Below are 27219 nucleotides of genomic sequence, written 5' to 3' on the forward strand. Positions count from 1 at the left end.
CACAGTTTCATCACTTTATTACAGTAAATGAGTTCATATCATACACACACAGAACAGAGACAGACAGGTTTGTGTTTCTTTCTCTCTCCTCCTCCCTCCATCACAGCGACACGTCAGTCTAACAGGCCAGAAACAAAAAGCAAAAACAGCTTATGAAGACATGATCGGTTAAATAAGGGAGGTAATATCGACACACAACTGAGGATTTTTAAATCACGCACACACACATACAGCTGATAGGTAGCTCTGTCAGAACACTAGTGTCCATTTCTACCATCATTAGCAGCAATTCTGAATGCCATACAGCGCATAATACAAAAAATGCCCACGTTGAGAACTAGCTGGACACTGTGAAATTATTTCTAGTCCAACTACACATTGTTGAGATCACTCCAGTCATGTGACATGTAGCTAAGACATTTTTCTCAATACTGCACAGTAATCATATATTGCAATCCGTCACAACAAACTTAAGAGTTCTGTTCCAAAATGAGAAACGTGGTGAAAACGTCTGCGTTGAACCTGCAGCACCTACAGGCAAGAAAACTTACTTTTACAGGAAGAGATGCAGCTGAATTTACAGGATTTTCAGGAAAATATGTGAGAGAAAATGTTCATGAAAGTTTTGATAGGTCTGATGAAAGTTCTGAACTCCAACTGTAGAGTATAAGTTTGAATATTTGAAATAATCTAGTGTAAGCAGCCCTTCTTTCGCTGTCTTTGAGGCTAACAGCTCCAGAACACATTGGACACTTTCAGCTTAATGTCTGAGTGACATGTCAGTGATATAATGTAAGCTATGTCAGCAACAAGTTGGGAAAAGAAACAACAATGTGTGAAATAAAACAGATAATTTCTCTGGTTCCACTGCATAGATTTTGATTTGCTAAAATGTAACTGTTTGCCATTTACAGACAGTAAAGGCAGTGGTTGCTGCAATTATGACTCTTGCTCCATCTGCAGGCAACAGTGTGATACAACTGCAGAGTTCATGTTGTTCTCTGCGTTAAATTGTTTTTTCCAGCTTTGATAAAATCTAAGAAAATACAAGAATGTTGTTAACTAAAACATATCTCCAGTGACTGGCTTCAAATTGAGCGGAATAGTTTGTCCTCTTTCTTGGTACTTTGCAGAAACAAAACTGGATCTTACAAATCATACAAATGAAAGGTTGTAGGACAATCAACAACAATAACATAAAACTAGAGATGCATTCTGATCGATGATTGATGCAAGTTTGGAATTACGAGTAGACAAGTCTAATAACAACCAAAAAGCTTCCTATTTGACAGAAGCCAATTTACAAAAGTGGTGTTTTTACTGTTACATAAAGGTGGAGTGTGCGATTCTAATTCAACCGCCTTTTTTAGATTAGTTTGGCTTGTTGTTCAAGTTGTGAGCGTATTGAGAAAAATCCAGTGTTTATACACAGCCATGGTTCCACAAATGGTAAAAAAAAAAAAAAACAACAAAAAAACTCAGTGGGTCAGACAAAAGACAGTCTGAAGGTCTGAAAAGTGAAATCAGTGTAAAAGTGGCTTAAATTTTCATTCTGTCAAACAGCCAACAGGGGGCAAGTATTAAGAGGTCTGACTCTATACTTCTCCCTTGATTTATTTATTCAATGAACAGTTTCTTAATGAGTTTATGGTCTCAATTGCTACCTTTAAGTCTCCTTCATTACAGCATGGTGTTCATTTTGTAAATTATGGACCCATTTAGAGGAAAATCCACATTAAAGTAGGCCATATTTTAGGACAAGCCTAACTAGTAATTGACTATCGGTGTGTGTAATGTCCTCAAGCTCTAACTCAAATTCATCACTCACTTGTGTTGTCTGGTTTCAAAAGACCAAGACAGCTAAACTCCAAGCTTGACGATTCAAAATGGCAGTGAAGACACCAACAGGTGACACCACAGTGACATCAAGTCCATCTTTTATATAGTGTATGGCTTGGACCAACTCAAACATCTCTATTCAACCAAGTTCTGTGCACGTCTGAGCTTGTGCAGCGAAATCTGGCACATGCTAACTAGCTGAATAAGCCAACTAGCTGAATATTCACAATCTTTCTTACCAAAGTCAAATACCAAAAGAAGAAAACCTTAGCTTTTGGCTTCTCTATACTGGTTCAATTTTTTAGGGGACGTTTTGGATAAATTACACTGGAAGATCAGCAACAGATACGCAGACAGGTTCAAACCCATGACGTGGCTCAGTCCTTTACAGTTCAGAGGTTTTCATGAATTTTGGGTGCTTATATGAGTTGATTATATTTATCAACACAGTGAACAGAGATCATTTTGGAACAGAACCCTCACAAGATTCATTCAACAGATGGTCCCACGGAGGACCGAACAAAGGAGGGGAGCTGAGTAACAACATCGTTAAATTACAGTTTGCACTGGACTACAAGAAAGAGAAGGAGAGAGAAAGATCGTCAACAAACATGAGGAGTAGGCAGTTTTTTTTTCCTTTTCTCTTTTGCAGTATTTACATTTTGGATTGTGAAAAAAAGAAACTTATTTACAAAAATGCACAAACTAAGACCGCTTTGTCGACAGGATGAGGGAAATAAGATATAAACAACTCTGTAATAAAAAGTAAAAAGAGGAAAAATAAAAATCAGTGATATTTACACGTGCGATAAGAGAGGGAGAAAGGAGAGTGAGGAAATAAATGGCTTTTGAGATCTTCGGGGGGAGAGAAAAACCAGCTTTGTTTGATTCTCTCATTGAGGTTTGGTCACACCTTTTCATAGCCGCAGACAGTCCGACAGCTCTGAGTGTGAACACCGTCGACGCCGCGAACCCCGCGGAGGTAATCAAACACGCCGGTTGAACTCTCAACGGCAAAGAAAGCCGGATGTAGTGGGCAGTAAACCGCCAGACTGGGAGGCTTGAAACCAGGAAGCAGCTGACAGGAAAAAAGAGAAAAATCCTCTCCGCTCTCCTCATATTAAATGAATGTGTGAAGGAATTTCAAAAAAAAAAAAAAAGAAAAAAGGAGGAAATAAGCATCTCTGCTTCTAAAAAAATCGTAAGGTTCAAAACAAACATGGCTGCAGCTAAAAAGAGCAGGTGGAGGCATGGTACAATAGTATCAAATATACTATACTACAAACTTTCAAGTGGTCTGTACTGCTTACTAAAAATCTGTACGGTTGGCTGCTCTAATCCTAAAACACTGGCTGTTCAGACTGCAGGTTGGAATATGGTCAGACACACACACACACACACACTTTAAACTGACAAACAGCAATACATTCTCTGGGCTTGTTTCAATCTTTATCTTTTAAAGTCTCTTTGAAAGAGTCCTCACTGTCATTTCAATCCGAATCAGTCCTCATGAAAACAGAAGCACACCAAAACAGACACAAACACCTTAAAGGAATTTCCCTGCTTGATATTCATGTTCAGCTACTATTCACATTAAGCCGTCCGTTCACACGGTTATTCTCCTGCATACGATGAACTGAGGTTATTTTATCTTTACAGTTTTAGCTAAAAAAAAAAAAGCCGTGATTTTGAAGCTCTCTCGCTCAAACTCTCATTCGGAGATGAATAAATAAATAAAAGCCACATAATCTCCCTGTCTGAGCGTTCGCTAGTTTCTCTCCTGAAGGATTACAAATGTGCTCAAATCAGGACAGAACATCCATCCAAATTTAATTTTTTTGGTCAATTTGTGTTTGCTTTTATTCTGCCAATATTTGCATGGAGACTGGAAAAAGTCTTTTATTATATTCTGGAATTAAAACAGACTCTGCAAACCAGCCTCTACATGAAAACATGTTAACAGGTGGGATGAAAAGATTTTAAAGAGGAATCATCAATCATAATGACCTAAATGAAGACGCTTTTGCTCCTTATCATTAACAACATCGTACGAGGGCTGAACAACTTAGAGAATACATCTCACTGTGATTTTTCTGATGGATTTTGTAGTTAAACAGTCAAGCTACAGTTCAATACTGACTGTGTAACAGATTTAAAATGTGGTGGAGTGTTACCACATGAAACAGCATCAAAACTGTCACACAAAAAGGATGGCACAAATCTGTAAAACTCTTAACATCATAGCTTCAACTCTGGGTTAAACGTGTGGCAAAACGTTCGAGATTTAGCTTTTAAATAATGTCGGTAGAATCACAGCCTGAATATGTTCATCAGCTAGATAACGTAGGGAAGCTTAGAAAGTTTCATTCTGCTTGAATAAATTACAACTGAATCACGGCATCAGTCTCGTGGACATACTTTGTGTATTCTACATGTTTTTATTCGATTCATTGTTCAGCCCTACATCCTCTCAACCTGTGTTAGATTATCATAAATAGAAGGTAGATTTGGAAAGCTCAAAGTGGCAAGAAACATTTTTGGTTTAATTAAAATCTAAAAGGAAACAGCTGATTCTAGGAGAATTTATCTCTGAACAGCTGCTCTGATCAACAGTTTAGACTCACTTTAGCACTGATGAAGGTTAAAAAAAACATTTCATTAATCGCACTTTTTTCATCTGTATGGGTTGAAAGGATCCGAGTTGACTTTCTGAAAGTAAACGAATTTTAAAAAGTCACTGAAATGCATCGATATGATACAGAATATCTGCTGATTTCTGGTTGATTAAAGTAATAAAGAGAACTTCATGGTTTTTGTCACTTTAATGGTCTGAAAGTAAGTACAATTTGCCAGTTTTCTCCAAATTTATCATCAAGGAAACACAACTAACCTCTGTTTAGTCATTCAAATGAAGTCAGCCGATAGTTAAATACAGGATTTTGCAGTTCTCCGATTATCTGTATTCTTTAAAACAGATTCCTGACAAAATAAATGCCTTTAAAAGGTGCTACTTTGGCTCTGAACATTGAAGGATGAATGTTTAAAAGTTTTCTTTTCATTAAACAAGTAAAACAAAGCTTCATTTAGCAATTTACCACCTCAAATTTTTTTCTGCAAATATTTATCGTTGTCTTTGATTACTAATTATCAGTATCAGTCCTGAAAAAAACAATATCAGTCAACGCCTACACCTACCTGCACCTCTAACTTGTTAGCTCTATTATTGAAAGTCTCATTTCACTGGATCTCACTCAATTTCTGCAAGATTGACAGCAATAGCTGGATGTTGCACCTGTTGTCTGCCTCTGAGATAATGAATTTAAAATAAAATGAATAACATTTCAAGCTTACTTTGTCTGAAAGTGTAAATTCACCCAAAAGGAAATGAAGAATCCTTCCATGTTAGGTCTATTTACACCCGAGTAAAGCTCAGCGGCCTTTTTAAATTGTATTTCTATTGAATAAATCTCTGCAGGATCAGCTTATGGTTGGTTGTTTTAGTCCAGACTGTAAAAATGCAACAGATTAAAAGCCAAACACTGATCACTGCTACCTGGTGCTGTTTCTCCTCTACTTGCCATGAAGTTAATGAGAGTTGGAGGTTTAATTTTAACTGAAGGACTGGGCTGGACTTCGTCTGAAACATGGCTGGCGAATATATAAATTCACCTACATCTGTTCTCCAACCCTGAGTTAAATAAAAGTCCTTTATTCTGAAGACCTCCACGGGTCAAAATCTAGTTTCAGCCAGGCAGTGTGCAGTCCACCCCTTACTAACAGGGCTTTAAATCAAAAAATATTAACAACAAAATCTCTGTGTGATCACACGATGTTTTCAATTAGCCAAATAAATAAACACAAAAATAAAGAAGGAAAAAAAGGAGAAATGCTGATTAAAAAAGGTTGTATTACAGAGGACCAGCCCCCACTATTGAACCTTCTCAAACCACCCGAGCAGCAGCGGACGAATCTGTGTTTGTGTAACAATTTCCTGCCGTAGATTCCACCCTGGCAGCTACAGAACTAATGTTTGTTCAATGCATTCACTGTACAGAAACAGATCATCTACGAGGAGAGCAAGCAGCACGAAGGAAAGTTGCACAGAGAGAGTGTGTGTGCGTATGTGTCTGAGGAGAGGGTGAAGCTTGCAGGCAGGCAGGTGAGAAGCTGCTTCAGATGCTGTTTAGAGATCCTGGTACTGAACTGTGCTGAGATGAGTCTGAACCGGTACCATCTGAAGGAGAGAAACAAGGACAGAGAGGCTCAGTGAGCTGTGAAGTGATGTTTCACAGCAGTATGAAGTACAACAGACACGACCGATAAATGGAACACACGATTCTGTCACTGCTGCCAGGAGCCTCTTAAAGGAGAAGCACTGGGTTTGTTGGGTTTCTCTCTATAGCAAGATGTTGTAACGTAAAATCCTGAGATGAAGCACACTAACAGTCAAAAGTTCAGACCCACCTTCTCATTCAGTGTTTCTAATTGTTTTCTACAGTGTAGATTGATATTAAAGACATCAAAACTTTAAAATAATACATATGGAATTATGTTGTAAACAAAAAACTGGTAATCTTCAGTATTAATCCACGATATAGAAAATAATTCAAATAAATAAAAAACACTGAATGGGAAAGTGTCCAAACTTTTGACTGGTACTGACTGTTATGAACTGGTGCTACATAACCAAAACTGTCTATGATCCGTCAGAAGAAGCTGATATTTTGCATGTGATTAGCACACAAGTTTTGCTTCATGTCTAGTGGTGCCATCTTGTGTTGACAGAAAGACATTTAACTTCAGCTTTTGTGGTTGTACAATCACTAAACCATATTTTGCGTTGTCATAAAAATTTGTATTTTTCTGTCAAATGTTTTACAGGTTTTTGCTAGCTGCCGTATATAAAATCAGGCTCTATAACACCTTGGTGAAGAGCAGTGGTTCATGACCTGATCTACTGACTTCTACACTCCAGTGACTCAACTGCACACTAAACAAATATTACTGGAACCACCAGGCTTCATGCACCACACCCCTCCTGTATATTCATCATTATTGGTTTCCATTTTTACATGGTATTTCTGTACTTAATACACTATTTATTGCACTCTGTACTCTTATAAAACTCCAGTTTTATTGTAAATAATACGAATTTAAACTTTATTGTAAACATTAAAGCTGCTGTCCGGAGTTTGAATCGCAGCGTCTCCCAAAACACTGTTGGTCCCACCCTCCCTCTGATTTCGCCCCTTTATTTGTGCACGCGCGCAGTACATGAGAGGAGTGCCCGGAGTGCTGCAGCATCTCGCCTGTTTTGCTGTTTTCCCCTCTTCTGCATTTAGTACATTTAGTAAATAATAAAGGAATTACGTTAGAATGCTGTATTGAGTCTAACTTGTGATTACACTCGTGTATCCCTCTCGATGACGTTTATCAAACTTAGTGCATTTACGCGTGTATATGTGTTATATTGTTTATTTATTTCTATCTAGAGTTCAGAATTGCATGACTCCTCTGATGAAGAGTATGTCCCAGACGCCCCAACATCTTCCTCCAGAGGTCGGGCATCTAAACGAAGCCGTGGTCGGGGAGCGATGCGAGCACCCCGAGCCAAAAAACGTCCTGCAGTCTCTTGGCCTGACAAGCCGTGGGATTGGTAACTTTTCTGGAAGTTGCTGATCCCTGACGCTCTCTCCTCCACAAGCAAAACAAATGTGCGCGCGGTTGCGTAGTGCGTAGCTCGCCCACCTCTGCATGGGCTTGTTTGCGTTGATTGACAGCATGACAAAGCTGAAGCTCGAACTTGATTGGTCGGCAGCGACCGGCGCTTTTTGGCATAACATGGGGGTCTATGAGAGGAAGGCGGAGCTCATGAATAAATTTTCATATCGCGTTATACTAACTTTATATTATAGTATCGAACTAGACTAACACATTTAAGCTTTGTTAAAAAATGATACATAAATTGAAAACAAACAGAAACTCCAGACAGCAGCTTTAACCATGTTTTGTACACCTCTGTAAATACCAGCATTTTAGGCACCTTATGTTGTTGCTTCGACACAATTTGCTTGTGAATTTGCATATTCTTCTATCTTGTATGGAACAAGATAGACAAGATATCAATCTCCATGTGTAGAAATTCAATAATAAATGCAAACAAAAGGCTGTAGTGCCATGTAATACGTGCATACAAAAACTGACAAAAAACACATTCAGTGATCACAAACATTTCTAAAAGTGTTTTTATGTGGACTAACAACAAGAAAATTAGCATCTTTTGACACAAAATATTTATAGTAGGGATGGTTATTTTGAATAATATTTGTAACTAATAATTGGCAGCAATATTGCTAATCAATTGATGAATTAATACTATGAATTCAGTGGAGTAGATATCATTCCATATGCTGACAGGTATTTTCTAAATTGGTTTTGTGACTATTACCACTACATTAGCTTGTTTACGTTTAACTTAAGGTGGCATCAGCTTCTCTTAAATGCATCTGTATCCATTAACAGTCAGAAGATACTGTCATGGTGCCCTTTATTTGTTAAATTCCCACAATGCTCTCTGCTGGTGAATACAAAAACTGCCTGTTGTCCATGTGCCCACTTCCTCTGGTTGCAATCAGGTCAATTAATATTAATATTTTTTAAATTGGTTAAATTATTAACAGCAATTAATTGATGAATTATTTGTCAACATCCTCTTTCATTGATTCTAAATTTAAAGGCCTCCGTGTCCTACTTGCTGCAGCTCAAGCAAACTGTAAAAGTACATTGTACACTGTGCAGTAAGACTATTTTATTAATCTGTATTAGATATAAGAATGATAAAACTGCATCTTTAGGCTTGTTACATATGAAGCCCTGAAAGTCTGAATCTGTGTTTTCAAAACTGTCATTGGTACTCTCTTATTTTTCTCAAGATGCATCTTCCAGCATATAATAAAACACAATATGGACACGTTGACAAATTTAAAAAACTATATTCTTACAGCAAATATAATTCTGTGGGTCATCTGCAGCTGCACACTAACACAATCTAATAAGACAGTTTTAAGATTTTTAATTCCAGACTGTTCTGTGTCATATCTGGCCTTGTATTTGTAATGTTTTTCTTTTCAAATTACACTTTATCAGGGTTTTTTTTTTTTTTTTTCCCCAGCCAGCACAAAACCATGGTGTTGACAGTGACAATGAAATTATAATAAAGGTTTCCCACCGTGGGCGGAAGCAGCTGTGTGTGAGCGAGCGTGAGGAGGAATGAGGGTTGAGTTCAGCTGAGGCTGGATTGACAGCTCTGCAGAGAATAAAAGAAGAGTTTTTATTCAGGATGAGTCACAACAGGAGGAGGGTGTCATTCAACAAAGGAGTAGTGTACGCTGCATTAGCTGCACCACCTCAGAGGTCACGGTTGTGGCCCGAAACAAACAACAAAAAACGAGATGAACTGATTGTAATTAATGCAGCTAAACATGGCGATAAAACAACAGATGTGTGTGTCTGTTTAGTGAGAAGCTTGAATCCTGTTGGCTTCAATCTGTAACTGAGGTCTGTGGGTCTGAACGTACCTGTGGTGCTGAAGTTGAAGAGCATCGGCAGTTCTCGGCCGCTGGGCAGTCGTGTGTTCGGCTGGCGCAGCTCGTCAAAGAAGGCATGTGAACAGGCCTCTAGGGGGGAAAGACGGGAGGCCGGTGTGTACTCCAGCAGCCGAGAGCAGAGAGCGATGGCCTCTGGAGGGGTGCGAGGTTTAAACACCTGAGGAGCAAGAAGAGTGTCATTAAAAGGTCCAGATATCGTTTAGGCTCACATATAAACACCTATCTTCTTCTGTAAAACCAGCATTTTAGGCACCGTATTGCACGACAATCGCATGCTCTTTTGTACGTTGTTTTATTTCTACCTGTATGTAATGTGAGCTACTGGATACCTTGAATTTGACCAAGGGGATGAATAACATTTTTCTATATATCTATGTATCTATAGATTTATCTATGCGTCTATCTATGCATCTGGTCTGGAAACACCTTCTCATTCAATGCTTTTTATTTATTTGTATTATTTTCTACATTGTAGATCAATACTGAAGATAAACACTTTTTTGTTTACAACATAATTCCAGATGTATTCTTTTATAGTTTTGAGGTCTTCAATATTAAAGTACAATGCATAAAATAATTAAATAAAAACCATTGAATTTTTTTTACTTTTGACTGGTAGTGTATCAATTTAAACATCTAGAAATTAAATAAAAAATGCAAACTCAAGGCTGCTGTGTCATGTAATACATGCAATAATAAGTCATTGACAAAAAACACATTCAGTGATCACAAACATTTTTAATAATGATTTTTGTGCGACATGAATTAACATTTTTTTTTACACCAGGCATCCATAGTATGGATGCAAATTTTGAATAATATTCTGAACCAAACATTGGCAGCAATATTGTGAAATAATTAAGTAATTAATATTATAAATTCTGTGCAGTGGATATCATTCTGTATGTTGATAGGTGATATATACTTCTGCTGCACTATCTGTGGCTGAGGGTGTTCTCCAGTGTTCAACATCTGGAAATTAGACCAAAATAACAGTATTTCTTCTATATTCTGTATTAAACCCACAGCTACATCCACTTCTACAAGGCGTTCTTCATCCACTAAAGCAGAAACAGAAAGCCAGCTGCTCCGTAGTAAACGCTGAAGGGCCACTTCTCTTGGTCGTGTGCCGCTTCCGTTCTCTTTAGGTGTCGGGGGTTAATCGACTTTCAGGAGAACATTCAAACACTCGAGCTCAGATTTAAATAGTCCGTGTGGCTCCAACAACACATCCACAGCATCGCTCCTCTTTTCTGCTGATAAACCGGATGGCTGCTGGTTTTCCTTAAGGAACTAATTCCTCCATGTGGATTATTACAGTGATCATATGTGTGTATGAGTTCACTGACTAAATGTACAAAATCTGTCTAATACTATAGATGGTCATTCACAAAATTAAGGTCTATAATATTGTGACAAGCAATGCAGTGGTGATCAGTCATTTTATTTTAAAACTGAAATTGCAGCTTTTGAGGTGTGAATATTTCCATTTTCCTCTTCTAGCAAATTAGAATTATTTGGATTTTGGACTGCTGGTCGGACAAAACAACATTTTGAAGCAACACCTCTGAGACTACTACCTGCCATTTTACAGACTAAACAATTAATAAACACAATAATTGGCAGTTTAATCTCGTTCGGTGTTATTAGATTTTCTCTCTCAGCTCCAGGACAGACTGATTCTATCTGGTTCACTCTACACGTCTTTCTAAGCAGCACAGGCCTGGAGAAGACTGACTGTTGTGCTGGTGTTTGTTTACCTTGGTCCATGGATGCGCTTTGATCTGTGGGAACTTGAATTCTGTGTAGTTGGGATTCATCTCTCGAATTTGTTCCCTTGTTGGTGTTCCTAAAACCTGAGAACAGATGCAGAAGGAGCATTCTTTAAATCAGGGGCTCTCAAACTTATTACTCAAAGGTGGACATCTCATGTTTATTCAGTGTCATTGATCGCAAAACAACATTTAATCAACTCAACTGCAATTCTTAAGCCACATACGTTCAAGTTCAATGCAGCTCAGACTCAAAATATATCTGAACCTGCCTGGAATAAAGGCATTGTTTACCTGCAACGTTGCATCAGTGTTATCCCTGAACTGAAATTGTGTATTTGAGAAAACAAGACATATTCTAGCTATTACTACACTGATACATTTTCATTTTAACTCTACAGAGCCCAGCGTAGCACCGGCACTACGACTGCATATTCATTTTTGATTGGCAGTAGATTTGAAACCAGATAAGACAGATCGATCTTTCTTTTTGCATACAAAATCTGGAGAGCTACACTAATAGTTCACACATTCACCAGGTCTGACAGCGCTTTTTTATTGCAGTGATGGATTTGCAAAAATACACAATAAAGCATGCATACCAAAAATCTTTATAAACAAGACAACAGGATATTGTGGCAACTTTTCTACGTTTATAAATCTGAAGGATATGGCTTTGCAATTTCTGTATTTTGAAATATATGTGAAAAAAACAATTCTTTTTTTTAGGTTTATTGCACTTTTTAGTAATTTACTTTAGTAGTTAAGACATAAGTCACTGCATATTATTAAAATTTGGAATATAAGGGCTATATTGCTGTAAAGTCAATAAAAATAATGCACTACAGCACATAAAAATGTAAGAATATGTCCTGGCGGTCTTGAACAATGGTAGGTCTGAAAGGGCTAAAAATGAATTGCACATAGAGACAAGTGTTTTAGCTCATTTTCACAAAAATCTCCAAGTCTACTAATATGACTGAAGAGCCACATCACATGACTATTCATGAACACTGAGCATGGAAACATGACGCAGGAGGTTGGTTGCTTAGTTGCAAAAAATACTACAAACAAAGAGGAGCAATGATTAAATACATAACCAGACTTCCTTTAATAAAAAAAAATAATCTTCTTCCTCTCCTTCACCACAGCTGCTAGCAGAGACAACAAGGTCAGTTGTCCTGTGATTTGTTATGTAGACTGTATTAAATACTGGTAGTCAAGGATGATGTTGTTTTCTTCAAGAAAACGGTCACATCATATAAACCTATGTGTCTGTGTCATTGTTTCCAAAAATTTCTGTCCAGACTAAAACACAACTCACATTTTTAATTTTTCATCCATTACCTATCACTATTAAAACCATTTTCCATGGCTTTTAGCATGACAATTCATATAGCCATCTATTATTGACCTTTTATTTGACATTTAGCCACATGTTACCTATTAATCCACCTAGCTGTTTCTTACTTTTACCGATTGATTTAATATCAGCCAGCTACTCAGAGATTACTGCTTACTAACCGCTACTATTTTCTAGCGCTTGAGAAACAACACAGCGATCCTTGGAGCTACAAGCAAGATGCTAAAAAAATCTAAGTCTAGTGAGCTGTGGGCTACAAGCTGTAAAGATTAGAGCTCAGTCTCTGCCTGTCCGGATTAAAACACAACTCCGAAGCTTTCAAAATGAAACGGGGTTCATCAGCATTTCAAAAACACTCAGTTTTAGAAGTTCTAATACGTGGAGTAGTGTTGAAGCTACACACAAACACAGCAGACATTAAGGGTGTGAAAACATGAGAATTAGTGCAGATGTCGTCTCTGTATCTGACATAAAGGAACTGTTCGCAAATTCTCTGGTGAATGCGTGAACTCGAAAGCGACACTGTCCTCAGCATTTAACAACACCACGAAAAAAACAATGTACTACTGATAGTGAAAGAGGCCACAGTAAAACCACATTCATCTGGTGACAGGATGAATGTGAATCATGTCCAGCTACACAGTCCATTCCATATCACTACCAAGTTATTAATTAATAGAAAATCTGTTTCAAAGAAGAAAATATTACTCTTCATACACAAAAGTATGACCTGGGGCCAGACGCAAAATAAACACGTGTGTGACTGACTGTGATTATTACATTTTTAAACAATGAAATTCACAAGAGAATTTGGGATCCTTTTATGAAAATGGGAAATACAAGTTATTCCAAGATCACTACCACAAGTAACGCAGTGAATCCTGCTGACACACTCACCTTGATAATCTCTACCAGCTGGTCCACTCCGCTGTCACCGGGGAATATTGGTTGTCCGAGCAGCAGCTCTGCCAGAACGCAGCCAGCTGACCAGATGTCGATGTTTGCCGTGTAGTCGGTGGCACCAAAAATGAGCTCGGGGGCGCGATAATACCGAGAGCAGATATACGACACGTTGGGTTCACCGCGGACCAGCTGCTTGGCGCTGAGGGAGACACAAAAAAATGACATTAAACAACAGAAATCACTGCAGCAAAGGTCTGGGGTAAACAGGTGAAAGGTGTGAACTGTTGTAAAGAAAATGAGTTGTTGAGACAGCTGTGATTCCTCTCGCACAACACTACAGAAACTCTTAGGTGACCAAAGTCAAAGCGCTGACAACATGAAGGAAACCAGGGGAGTAGCTTCAAGCTGACATGCTGGGTTTGTTCGTACTTGTATTTTCTGAACAGACAGATCTTTTAAATGTAAATAAAGTTGTAGTTTGTGTGGATTTCTGTACAGCAGCTCACCTGCCGAAGTCACACAGCTTCAGGATGGCAGTTTCTGGGTCGACGAGCAGGTTCTGAGGCTTGATGTCTCTGTGACAGACGCCCTGGGAATGGATGTAAGCCAGGCTGCGAAACAGCTGGTACATGTAGACCTGAGGAGGAACAGCGTCAGAACGAAACCAGATCAGGTTTACACACCAGGCAAAAGACAAAACAGCAATAATTTAAATAAGAATAATGTCCTCTGGGACGGTTTTAAATTGCTGGAGTAAAGGCGCACTGCTGTGAAATGTTTTAGGAACTATAAACTGTAAAATAGTCTGATAAAAAACATAAACAGAGGGCCTAAAGCTGGGAAAATTTATGTCCCAGAAGGAAAAAATAACAGTAAGCCTGAATTGGCATCACCCATCCTGTTCCAAATTAGTTATTTTAAACTGGTTTTGCTTTAAATTTTGTTGAAATTATTTTCGTACAATTCCACAGACAAGATCCAGGTTTGGTCAGCCTTTCTGTCATCAAATAATGGACAAAAAATTGCAGTAGTAGTACATTCACAAGCATTATCAGGCTGAAAACTTTGCTGAGTTACAGTGCAAGGGTTTTTATTATTAAAATAGAAACATTTTATTAATAAGAAATATCATGTTTCCTATAGTTGTACATACACATGTATGTATAGTGGTGGAAAAAAAGCTTCATCTCAAATATTATCATGAAATATTTGTGGAATTTTTTTTTTTTTTGCATTTCAAAAGGTGTGGCTGGATTAGACAGACACAAGCAAATATATGTTGTTTTTTTTTTTGCTTTATTGTTTACAAGAAAAACTAACAAAACCAAATTCTACCAAAATTACACGATACTCAAAATGTCTTATTTTTATGGAACCAAACAATTTTAAGTTTATAATGGCTTTTTCTAGGATTTGTTTAGTATTGTGGCTGTGATTGTACTAAAAGAAATTGCACTTGAAGACCTAAGAGTGATTCTTAATGCAATATCTCACAAATGTATGGGGTGTCCAAAAACTTTTTTCCACCACTGTATATATACAGTCATGTTTGAGCTATGTGACAGTAAAAACTATGAAAGAATATTTTTCATAGATGTGCCACATGTTCTCATTTAAAGTGCATAAGAGTCCCGACACACTGCTGGTTGAACTTTGAGTCATTAGATTAGATTAGAAAATATTTATTGTCCCAATTTGGGCAATTTGATTTGCAACAGCAGTCAGCAGCGAAATCCATACCATAGAAAAAACAGTACAGTACAATACATAGAAACATAGATACAAATAATATAATAATAGATGTCATCAGGTAAGTTATTATGACCATATATGTAGCCTACAGTGCGAGGACACAAGTCTAAAAGTTATTTAAAAACCCTACAGCTGAGAGAACAAATGATCTGAGGTATGTTTGATTTGGCCCTCTTAGGGAAGGTATACCTCTCCCCAGATGGCAAAACTCTAAAAGTCCTCTTCATACTTGGACAACAGAGAAATGTCTTGACAGGAGAAAGATGAAAACTACCTTCACATAAATGATAGGAATGATGCTCTTGGCCTTGTTAAAATGTCTGGCAACCCTGTAGACCGTCTCAGGGACAAAGTCCAGCACCAGGTTGAGGTACACTTCATCTTTCTGTACAGGACGAAAACAGATGTATGATAGATTAAAACATTAAAGGCAAGCATAAACAAACAGATCAACTATGTTCCAAAACTGTTGATTTTAAAAAAAAAAAATGTATAAACCGAATGTGGTTTCCAGTAAGCCACTTCTCCAACATTAAAACTGTTTCTATATTTGTCAGTCAAAGAAACGGACTGCTTCCCTTTTTAAGGGTTGGGGTATTTTTTATGTTTCGTCTGAGTAATCTTAATTTATGTGCATTATGTTCACATTATAGTGTGACATCATGAAACTATGTTGCTGTGAGATAAGAGTGTGGGAACAAAAGTTTGAATGATCAGAAAACAGCTTGATTTAGTATAATGTCCTGTTTTTTTATGAGCTTTACTATAAAATGTGTTTGTTTTGTTGAGGTGGACTGTGCCATCATTATTATATTTTCTTCTGAAGGAACATGTACCTTCTCACCACTGGAGTAAAAGAAATAACGTAGTCGGACGATGTTGCAGTGGTCCAACTTCCTCATGATCTGGAGTTCCCGATTCTGCAAAGACAAGAGAACACACAAATGTGGGTAGAAAATATGGATGCAAATTTAAAACCAAAGATGTGAACATTGGTTGACTGATTCGTAATATGTTTTAACTTGTATTATACACCGTTTTTCTTACTGTCGTTGTTTTATTTATTTTAGGATGCCAATTAACAGGTGGAAGAACTACTGATGGAAACTAGCTTTTCTGCTAACTCGGGTGCTTTTACATTGTTCAAATGTTGATTAATGTACATTGTCCCTTTCTTAAAGATAAAGATTAAAGATAAAACCATATCTTAAGCAATTAGTTGTTGAATTAATGGTTGTTGAACACATTGATAAAACCATTTTTGACCATCGACAGTTAAGATGTGCATAGAATTGGCTTGTTTACGTTAGAATTTGAACAACACATTAAGCCAACATAAGGTTACTGAATGATGAGTTAAACAGCAAAATACAATTACTTCACTTAAAAGTGCTGTTCAGTTATTGGCCCGATAAAACCCCATGTATTGAACAAACAAATGAGCTGCATTCCTTCACAGTAAATAACCCAGCATGTTATTAATCTCCTCACAGTAGTTTTATATTAAAATAATCCTCATAACTGATCTACACGATGAAGCGATTTGTTCACTGCAGTTAACAGCTGCTCAGATGTCCACAAATACTGTCGCAGCAACTTTATCAGTCCAGGAAATCTGTCAGCATTTACTGCCACCTCTAAACTGTAATTATACTCAGAGCAAAGTCGCTGACAGACTTTATCACTTTAGGCTGAATGTTGTTAAAAGCCTGTAATCAGAGTTCTGCTGCTCCTGACGTAGAAACTAAACAGGAAAGTTGTGTTTACGCCTTTTTACAACTTCAACATTCTTTAGCAGTTAGACGGCAGGGAGGTGCAGTTGTTTTATACAACCTTTATGGGCGGTTAGCACAACACACCTGCAACTCCACCTAATATAACCGTAAAAGACTCCACCTGCAGCACACCTCTGTACTAAATCTAATCTACAAAACATTTTCTGGAAAACACGTCCCTCATCTACTGCCTTATCGGCTGAACAGTTAATAACTTCCCTACTGCAGGGCTCCAGACTGCAACTGTTTTTTGACAGTGTACAAGTTTAAATTTAAAGAGGTCGCATTGTGCTAGTGTACGATGATCATTAAGCTGAACTGGTAGCTTGGAAAATCCAAACTGAATCTCCATGTAATCTCTTATCTCCATGTTAGGAGATACAGGAGAGTCAGTTTGGCATTGTGCGAATTGAATCGCGTTTCCCTCCCGGTCCAGTTTGGTACGACCAATCATAGCACGGGAGGCGGGAGTTGATGCTGCGTCATCTTCAGCGCCTGGATTACCCATAAAGATGATGCCGGAGGAGGAGGAGGGGGGCCAAAGCGAATCTTTTTGTGGTCTCTTGGCGTTTTAGATGGCGTTAGTCGTTGCCTCTTTTCACTTGACGTTTCCGACGATGAGGAGGCAGTGGATCGCTCGTTACTTTCGGCTTCTTGCCATTGTTTGTACAGAGGAAAATCCCGTTCCAAACGTGAGTAAATTTAAGCAACTTTTACACATATGCACCGAATTGGTTTGGCTCCGATTTAAAGTTATTCCTAACACCGCTAATCGTTCGGAAGGAGTCTTTTGTTGCGTAGCCTTTTCAAAAATAAGTGTTGTACTTGAGAGTACCCCATGTAGTCGCAGATTTTTGTGACAAAAACGGCAGTAATCATTCACCGCGACGCTTTCTCGGCTGCATGCCATTGTTGTTTGGACTACATGGACTACAAGGTCGATTTGTTTGTGCGTCACATCCGTGTTACGCTGATTGGTTCTTTCTCGTTCAAGCTGCATTCGTTAGCCCCTCCTTTTTGAAATCGTCTCGTATCATCGCAATGCCAGACTGCCTTTATTTGTATTGATATTAATACATAAATAAAGTCAGTCTGGATTTTCCAGGCAACTGAACTGGTGTCGCTCAAACCGGCACCAGACAGCTACTGTGTTAACCACAGTGATGGAAAGTAGTACTTTTATGATTCTGGTGTAATGCGGTATTTACACATTAAAAATGTGGCCTTCTTGTGACCTTGCACATATAAAAGCTGCTTTTTCCACTTATAGAAAAATCACTCAGTTTCATCTGGGACAAATCTGATATCAGAACGACCTAGTTTAACTCTTTATAAAGTCATTTTTGGCCTGTAACAAGGGGCGTTTAGGGAACATCAGTAAATTATAGTGTCTATTGATGAGAAAATGTTCAGCAAGTGATGTGTTGTGCCTGTGACAAGGTGGGAGGTGCGACCAAGTCAGAAGTTAGTCTGGAGCCCTGAATTGGGAAATCAAGCACACAAAGTAAGCAGTAAAAGTAATGTGAAGGACTGAAAAGCTTTACAAACTATATATAACAATAATATACCGACAAAATACTTAAAGAGGAATAATTAAAATGGCTCTAAATTAGTCTGATCTATTTCCAAAATTAATGCCACTGTAGTCTTTTAGCCTCATCGTTCCAATTAGTTTATTGGGTTATTCTCCAGACTGAACACTGCAGGGTCAGGTAAAATTACACCTTTATTAATAAAACAAGGTCTTAACTGCAATGTTTAATATTGTTAGGTTAATTTTATAAAGCCAATCATAATTACTTTTACTGGAAGGCAGTTTGGCACATCAGCTCTTGACTTAAAAAACGTTGTCTTGGCTTAAGTATTTCATCTATTTTTTTAAATCTTCTTTTTATTCCAAATATTTCTTCATTGTTCATCTAATTGTAAATTCGTTCTACTGTAAGGCACTTTGTAACTTTGCTTTAGGAAGGTGCCATACAAATAACATTATTATTACTACTACATCACCTGTCCTATGGAAAATGGTTCGGATCATGACTGATAAGAAAATGTGTGGAGATATACGCAAGAAAAAAAGAAATTACAGTCCTACCTTGAACCTTTTATCCTGCAGAACCTTCTTAATGGCCACCATCTCCTGGCTGTCGATGAGGCGAGCTTGGTACACCACACCAAACGAACCATTGCCAATCACCTGCAACAGAGAACAGTCAGATACTCAAGACTCTGCCACAACTTTACCGTATATAAATGTATATTTACTGTGTTGATGTTCAGTGTCTTAACTGGTGCAACCCGTGCGTTTAAAGTGATGTAAAAAGTGAAGCACATTTTTGATTCTGGGGGTTTTTCTAACAGCTGTTCTCAGGTTTGTGCTACATCCCTCCTTACACCAGTGACTGCACCACGTAGCTGCTAAATACACTTAATGGAATATTAAAAAAAACACACCGCGGAGCCTAAATGTCTTCTTTTTGAGAGAGTGTTTCTTTAAGTGAAGGTCAGGCTGCAGTGTGAAACATCAGCCAGCTGGCATAGATGAAATGCAGCAGTGAATAATGGGCTACTACACCGTGTGAAACATTACTCGTTTGACATCACGAAACATAAAACCCTTAAATTGCCTCGATAACCTTCAACTATTGCAGGCAGTGGAGGAGTGTTAGTATTTCTGATAAGCCTGTGTAATAATATTATTGACTTTGAGATAACAATTATGATAAATATAAGTGTCCACACACTTAGGGAGCCATTAAGTAATCTTGGAAGTTAGATTTCTATCTGGCTCTGACACAATTATGTCAAGTTTTTGGAAGAGAGACCAAAAGTAGGCTATAAAATGAGTCTTGAAAGTCATAAATTATAAATCTTGCTATGATAATTATGGAGCCACTGGTATTTATTAACATTTCTATTAATGCGAGCCAAATTTATAGCAGTTATTTTGTGCAGTGTGGCAATTAAAGTCTTAGTTACAGTCGCAGATGAGGCAATAAAGTTGTATCAGCACATATAAGGACAGATCTTTTTATGATGACGCTGTGAGATCTGTGTTTTTCTCACCTTGATGTCAGTGTAGGAGACTTCTTGCGGGCGGTCGGGTCCCTGACCTGGTGTGGCCACAACTGTTGTCACCTTCCCGCTGTCTCCTAGGAAACAAGCAGGAACCGGTTTATACGAAGTCAGCAGATGAATGACGATAGTGTTACGATTCAGAAAACCTGCCTTCTCTGTTCACGGTTTTATTGTGCTAAAACTTGTGAAGTCATAAGGAGGATTAAAATGAAAATGGTCCCTCTGGCTCCTCTTTCTATAAGACATGAAACTGCTTTACAGCGTAACCAAAACAACACTTCCTGACATTCAAGCCGGGACACTCGCCGCAGCCAGCCTTCACATCTGGGCCGTCTCTCCGCTGGCCGTTTGAATATTTAGGTTAATGACAGCCTGGTGAATGGATGTCAACTTTACAAAAAGGCTCCAAGGAAGGAGACGCGAAAGGCAGAGTTCACATTCAAGACACTGTGACTAATTAAACTGGGAATGAACCCAAAAATAGGCCAGCCACATTCTTTGTCCTGATAAACTGTTTTAAGTGATAACAGCCTTCCATAAAAGGTTTATTTTGTCATACCGTTCGCTGCTCAATTAAATACGTTACTGCACATACAGCACCAAGATTCCTTTGTAGAATCTTTTTAATTTGCTGTTTATCTCGGAAAGAGGAGACACATTTTGCTGCCATGAAAGCATGCTGAAAAAGACAGAATAAAAAAATCTTGTGTTTGATGAGACGTCAAGATAAACTCCCTGGTTTGTGTCGCATCAACTCATCATTTCAGATAAAACAGACCAAGTGTGGTCAAAATGTCTGAGATGCAGTTAAATTAGTGGAACAGCGTGAGATCTGATTAACAGGATGCTGCTGTGGGAACCATTAAAGCTGGATCAAATTAATCTGCAACTACTCTGATTATTGATCAATCCAAAATCCTGAGAGTCACCAGTTTTAGCTTCAGCTGTCATTATTTGATGCTTTTCTTCATCATAACTGATTTTTAAACAAAAGAATGCAGACTCTCAGTTAACTTAAACAAGAAATTTAACACAATTACCTACATGCAGACTTTTTTTAAACAATCCAGAGAGGATGTGTCAATACAATAATAATTAATCTAGGGAGTGCCTCAATCTCTCTCACTTTTTCTCTGGACTCAAAAGATTAGCTGGCCCAAACTACATTTAAAATTAAGACACCTTAAAATAGAGCAGCTGTACAAGTGTCTTTCAGAATTTCAACAAGGCTTTGGAACATCAGAAGAAGCAACTTTCACCAGTATTTCAGGAGATTCTTGATGGAGAATCATTTCAACATTATGAAGAAGAAAAGCAGTAACGTCGTTAGTTTGCACTGGCAGCCGACGGATTATTGGACCGGACATTCAACAATCAAGTTTAAAAATCTAGTTCCTGATGAAATAAAATTAAAAATGCGCTACATTTTCTCTGATGTAGCTGCCTCTTTTTTTAAAATCTATAGTCTATACTTTGTGGTTACGAGCAATGTCCTAGTCATCTGACTGACCACAAATATCAGCCTATTTTTAATTTAAACATATATAAAACATAAATAAACAAACATATTTCTATGAAGTTTTGTATTGAAGTTTGTGTTCTTCTCAGCTTTGGTACCAAGATTTTCATTTGAACTGCAGATGTATATCAGCAATCCGTTTCCTCGATTATCAAAAATCTGTGGCCTAAAAAAAATTAAAAATCTTATCCATTGACCCCTAATAGTATCAGAGGTGAATCATCAGCACACACAGACTCATGAAATCCAAAAACTCTATCAAACCAATAAAAAGGGGGGGAAATGGTATAAGCAAACTGAGAACCTCTCTTGTGTCATCCCTTTGTGAAAATTCTACATTTTCAGTGTTAAATGCACATTTTAGGCCATGTCTTAGGATAAAGATCCTACTTAGGGCAACCATTCACACATCTAACTTAATATAAACTGAAAAGAACTCATGGATGCAGAGTGATAAAAGCATCAGCATCTGTATCTGACAAAGATCTTAAAATGAAATACCAGCATCAACCCAGAATGAACACTGACAGTCAAACATCTGTCAGGGTGAAAGTTCACAGTTTTGTTTGAAAATGTTTCCTTAAAACAAATATGGCATGTCTTACATATGAGCTCATAGACCTTTTTTGGTCCAGTCAATGTGTACATTTGAACCTGAAAATGGGCGTACATTGTAGGAGTAGGAACAATAATGTGTTAATTCTACTACAGGAAAGACTGAATGTTCTCTGAAACTAGATGACAAATCTGTATACAAATATTGGCAACTGTAATCGGACAAAATTAGTTGGAAATTAACAGCATATTAGATATTTTAAATCACATATCTATAGCTTCTGGGTTGAAAATGCAAACACAAGCTGCAACATGCCTGTTTAAAGTCCACTTTGGAGCCTTTGTTGTCTCTCATCTGACATCTCTTTCTTATTTACAGTCAGCTCCTACAGTTTTTTTCTAACTTAAAGTTAAAAATGACTCCAACTCCAGAATAATAGAGCCTCTAGGCTTAAATGCCAAACTGGGACAAACAAGAAAGAGGGGAAAACACTGAAAAGGCTTTTTGTTGAACAGTCTAGCTGGAGTCTTAAAGTAAAGCCATTACTCATCATAGGAAACTCAGTGTCTCAGATCACGTAGCAAACACCGTGTAACCACCAGGCATGACTCTGTTCTCACAAGCCCCGGATCAGCTCCAGTGCAGTGGTGATGCACAAATGATTGCTCGTGTTAAACGTGTCTGCAGGTCTCGTCATGTTTACACCACAATGAAAAGAACATTTCTGTTGGATAAATGCATGAAAAATAAAATAAAATGCAGACATGCGGCCTTGTGAAGCAGGAATTTCAAAAAGGCACCAGATAAAATACTAATTTATTTAAGTTTTTAAGTGGTTTTAACCAAGGTCCTCTAGGAAGCCGCTGAGTTCTGGATTTCTTTATCTGCTACGGCAAGCTGACGGAAATTTAATTTTCCTAAACTGATCCGTGCTGTTTAAATAATAGAGCAGCCCTCTGCCATCTCGCTGTAGTCGAGTTGTATCACTGTCATCCCGACCATATCCCCAGACTTCATGCTTTGTTTGCCAAACAAGACAATGCACTTATTGATATGGTCCTCTTACAGACAGAACTGCAAGTCCCAATGTTCTTATGCGTCCACATCCACGCACAGTGAACTGTCCTCAGCCACAAAAGTGTGCTGGTTATCCAATAGGCAGGCTGGTGATATCTGTTACAGCTGAAACTGTGAAGCCTGCAGAGTGACCGGGTCACTGGGTTTCTACCTGAAAGACTGGGTTCATCCTCTGGACAGTAATGAATACACAAACACACACAGCTGCAGGTTAAAAGTAGGACACTTGGCTAAAGGATACGTTTATGCCAACTGTCTATGTTGCGCCTCCTCTTACATTTTTCCTGCTGATGTATCAGAGTACAGCTCGAGCTCCTTTGCTGCAGCTGCCATTCATTTTTCACGGAGTAAAAAAGAATTTCCACCTGCTTGTAACTTGCCGGAGGTCAATAATGTATCATAATGTATGTTTGTCAGAGTTCCTGATTTATCATTGCTTTTGTGGTTCAAGCTCAGTGTTTTCATATCAGCGCTGCACTGTGTCACACTCGGCTTCCTGTCATTCACCTGACATTCACGGAAGGAAACTCGAGTCTCCAGGAGGAAATAATCTCTAAATGCACGTCATTTCTCATACTCTGCCACATCCACAGCTATTTATTTGGTGGTTTTAAATGCAAACAGCACACACTTTTCAAGCAAGCTTGACACTGAAGCAAAAATATAAAACATATTGTACTCACTATGCCTCCATATTACAAAATGAAATATAGGAATTTCCACAAACTACTCTGAATAATGATTTAACCAGCAGGCTTCTGGGTTAATTCCTGGTCTTCATACACATAAAATAATCTGCACTTGCACGAACTCCACATCTTAAAGCAAAGCAGCTTCAAGAGAATTAAGTTTACCTTATTAATATGCAGTTTAATGCAGCAAGATCTTCCAAAATCTAACCAGGCCATCTACTCTATAGGGAGAACCTCTGGTGCAAGAGTGAGACTTCTGTCGAGTATCTATTGTTTTAGAGTTTTTGTGCTTATTTGGCTGCTACTAATAATCGATCAGTTCTCAACTACTAAATTATTCACCTACCAGTTTGGTATTTACTCAATCAGTTTGAGTATTTTTTTTTAAAGAAAAACAGTCAAAATTCTTTGATCGCATCTAGTTAAATTTTAATATTTTATGGTTTCTTCACTGCTATATGACAGTAAACTGGACATATTTGGGTTGTGGACATATAAGGACGTCCGCTTTGCTTTTGGGAAACACTGATTGACATTTTTCACTATTTTCTGGCATTGTGCAGACCAGACAAATAACTTATTAATCACAATGAAACAATGAAATGCTCATTAGTTGCAGCCCGCCACAAAAACAGAATCAACACATTGTCCACTTCTCAGCGGATCGTGGTTATGCCTTTCAGCACACAGTGAGCTGGTTTACATGAAGTTTACATACAGCGACTGCGTGGATGTAAATAACCCAGCCTCACCATGTCTGTGGTGGTGTCACATGCACTTTTATCAGAAGTCTCCTCAGCGTTTCACATAAATGATAACCATGATTTACCGCACAGTTCCTGTTTTGAGGAAAAAAAACCAAGTGTTTTTTAAATAATATTTATAAGCCACTTTAATTTGTGAATTTGAACATGTTCCCTTGAGCTTGACGCTGAAGGGACAGACTGTGATGATGGTGTCATCCAGAGACAAATCCTGGAGCTGCTCCACAGACAGTGAATAATGGAACAACTGCTTGGACACGGACAACAGCCGTGGTAATTATTCTTCCGTGCAGGGAAATTTTCTCATTTATGGCAGCAAGACCCATTTCCTTTCTTTTTGGATGTAAAATCTTGGACACCTTTAACATTTCATCAAAAATATCTTCCAGTGTTGTTCATAATGATCGCTTGTTGGTATGGCAACACAACATCCTTAATGCTCCAAGTTTAGTTTCACCTCTAATTCAAAATGCCAAATCACATCATTCTCTCTCCCAAACATGTGGCTAAATGGGTTAATCCTGACTCCTGAAATAGCTTCAGGTCTGAAAAACCTGACAAAATGTCCATCAATCATTCAGCAGGGCATCTTTAACAGCCAAAGGCAACGTTTGGACTTGAAGGGCCTTGGGCAGTGTTGGTCTGCTGCCGCTGCAGAGGAAAACAGTGAAACCAAGGGTCATTCTGCTTTGAACTGGACATGACCTCCCACTCTGGTTCTAATATCAAGACACACCACTACCTGCTAATGGATGATAACGTTTGGATTAACACACACACATCTCTGCTTACACCTGTCACCACTGTGATAAAGGGCCACACTATATTTCCACCTCAGACACAGGAAACCTGCTCCTTGGCATCCCAGCAGACAGCCGAGCTCCTGTGCTGGATGTGCATCACTTGCATCTTCCAGGCGTCGGCCACCTGCTGCTAAGCCTTTGCCCCACAGGTGACCTTGGTGAATAGGCAACTTTCAGCCCTGACACTTCTCCCGGAGAGCCAGGCTGTTGGAGCCGCTCTCTCGGCGACAAACCCCACAAAAGAAGCCTCGACGCAGCACTCAACTTGAGGCATTTGAGTGTAGCTTGGCCACAAAGAACAGCGGATTTAACTGCTCACTCACAGTGACCACAGTAAAATCAACCCGATCCTCGACTCCTAATTAAACATTACGAAGGTGATTATTCCTCTTTTAGCTTTATGTTACATGGAGTTAAATAGATGACCGGTGAGGTGGTCTGACACCAGACGGGGTGAAAACGTCCATCGGCCGGACAGGGAACTAGTAACATACAAAACAAGTGGCTAACGTTAGCATGCTAACTAGTTAGCGCCCTAGCTAGTTCGTTAGCCGCTACACCGGAGAAATAATGACTTTCCTCCTGATTACGACACATAACACCACTAGGTATTTATGAGGTAAAGGAAAATAACAAAATATATTAGATAGATTTATTCAGACGAAGAGCTGGAGGCTAATTACAACTTACTGGCAAGCTTAAGGTTCGAGCATCCTGACGAGCTGCTGCCGGAGGCCTGCGGGACCCCGGACTTTCCTGTACTGCTCCCCACGGCAGCGGCTGATCCGGTGGACGCAGCGGCGGCTCCTGGAACACCTGGCGGCTCAGCAAACGAGCTGGTCCTGGGCCGCCCGCTGCCGCTCATATCTCTGTGCAGGGGTCAGGGTTGTTTTTTCACCGTTTTCAGCAAAGCAACTATTAATTATGAATACCCGGCAGCGAATAATCGTAGGAAGACACACCGAGAAATACCGCTCCCGTTGCCGCCGGCTGTCTGAGCGGATAGCTGTTGCTAGACACCTAGAAACAGACCGCTCGCAATGCCACCTGGGAGATGGAGTTTGAAAGAGCTGTTGCTCGGCTTTGCCGCTTTAGGTTCCATAAATCAAAACAACTACAAATTTAAAATGCATTATCTGGGGACGAAGGCCTGAGACAGAGCAAAGTATAGTATTTACTGGTATAAAAATGCAAATTCTAAACGCCTTAGTACTTTTGTTAAAAGTCACAAATTAATCACTATATTTACCCTTTTTTTTGGCAATTTGTCCACCTTCTTGCAACAATAGTGCAATTTTTTTTTAACATAACAGATTAGAGTGATTTACCAACTTTGCAACCTTATTTTGAAACCTGCTGAATATGATTTAAGCAGCTTATAAAGCTATAAAAAATCTAACAATATTGATGCAAATGGAATTAATACTAGACTAAAAATACTACAATCGATACCAGTGAAGTTTGGTTTTCTGATACTTAAATCTTAAACTGGACTTGCTTTAAAGTTATTTTTATGCTATTCAGTTTAAACATTGATATAGCAGGCATAGGGAAAATAATATACTCATTACCTCCTAAAGGTCATTGGAATTATTTGGGTTTCAAAAATAGGCGGGAGTTCATCATTTCCAGCTTACCAGAAATGCGGGAGGTTCTTTGACCGGGTCTCCTCACCTTAACCCACCTCTTCACACAATATGACCTGAATCTGAAAGGCTG

At 38.6% G+C, this 27219-nt stretch overlaps 1 protein-coding gene across 1 annotated transcript; it reads right to left on the reverse strand.

The window, feature by feature from the left end:
* On the reverse strand, positions 1-26546 carry gsk3aa (glycogen synthase kinase 3 alpha a). The gene is made up of 11 exons (XM_022197779.2): positions 26191-26546; positions 20078-20163; positions 19107-19208; positions 16073-16156; positions 15511-15621; positions 13991-14121; positions 13479-13683; positions 11207-11302; positions 9417-9603; positions 9068-9145; positions 1-6073 (listed from the first exon to the last, which is right to left on the reverse strand). The coding sequence occupies exons 1-11, from the start codon at positions 26363-26365 to the stop codon at positions 6012-6014; spliced, it is 1317 nt and encodes a 438-aa protein (XP_022053471.1). The 5' UTR covers positions 26366-26546; the 3' UTR covers positions 1-6011.
* Between the last annotated feature and the right edge of the window lie 673 nt (positions 26547-27219).

Source organism: Acanthochromis polyacanthus, chromosome 11 (genome assembly GCF_021347895.1).
Source record: "Acanthochromis polyacanthus isolate Apoly-LR-REF ecotype Palm Island chromosome 11, KAUST_Apoly_ChrSc, whole genome shotgun sequence".
NCBI classification, from domain to species: Eukaryota; Metazoa; Chordata; class Actinopteri; family Pomacentridae; genus Acanthochromis; species Acanthochromis polyacanthus.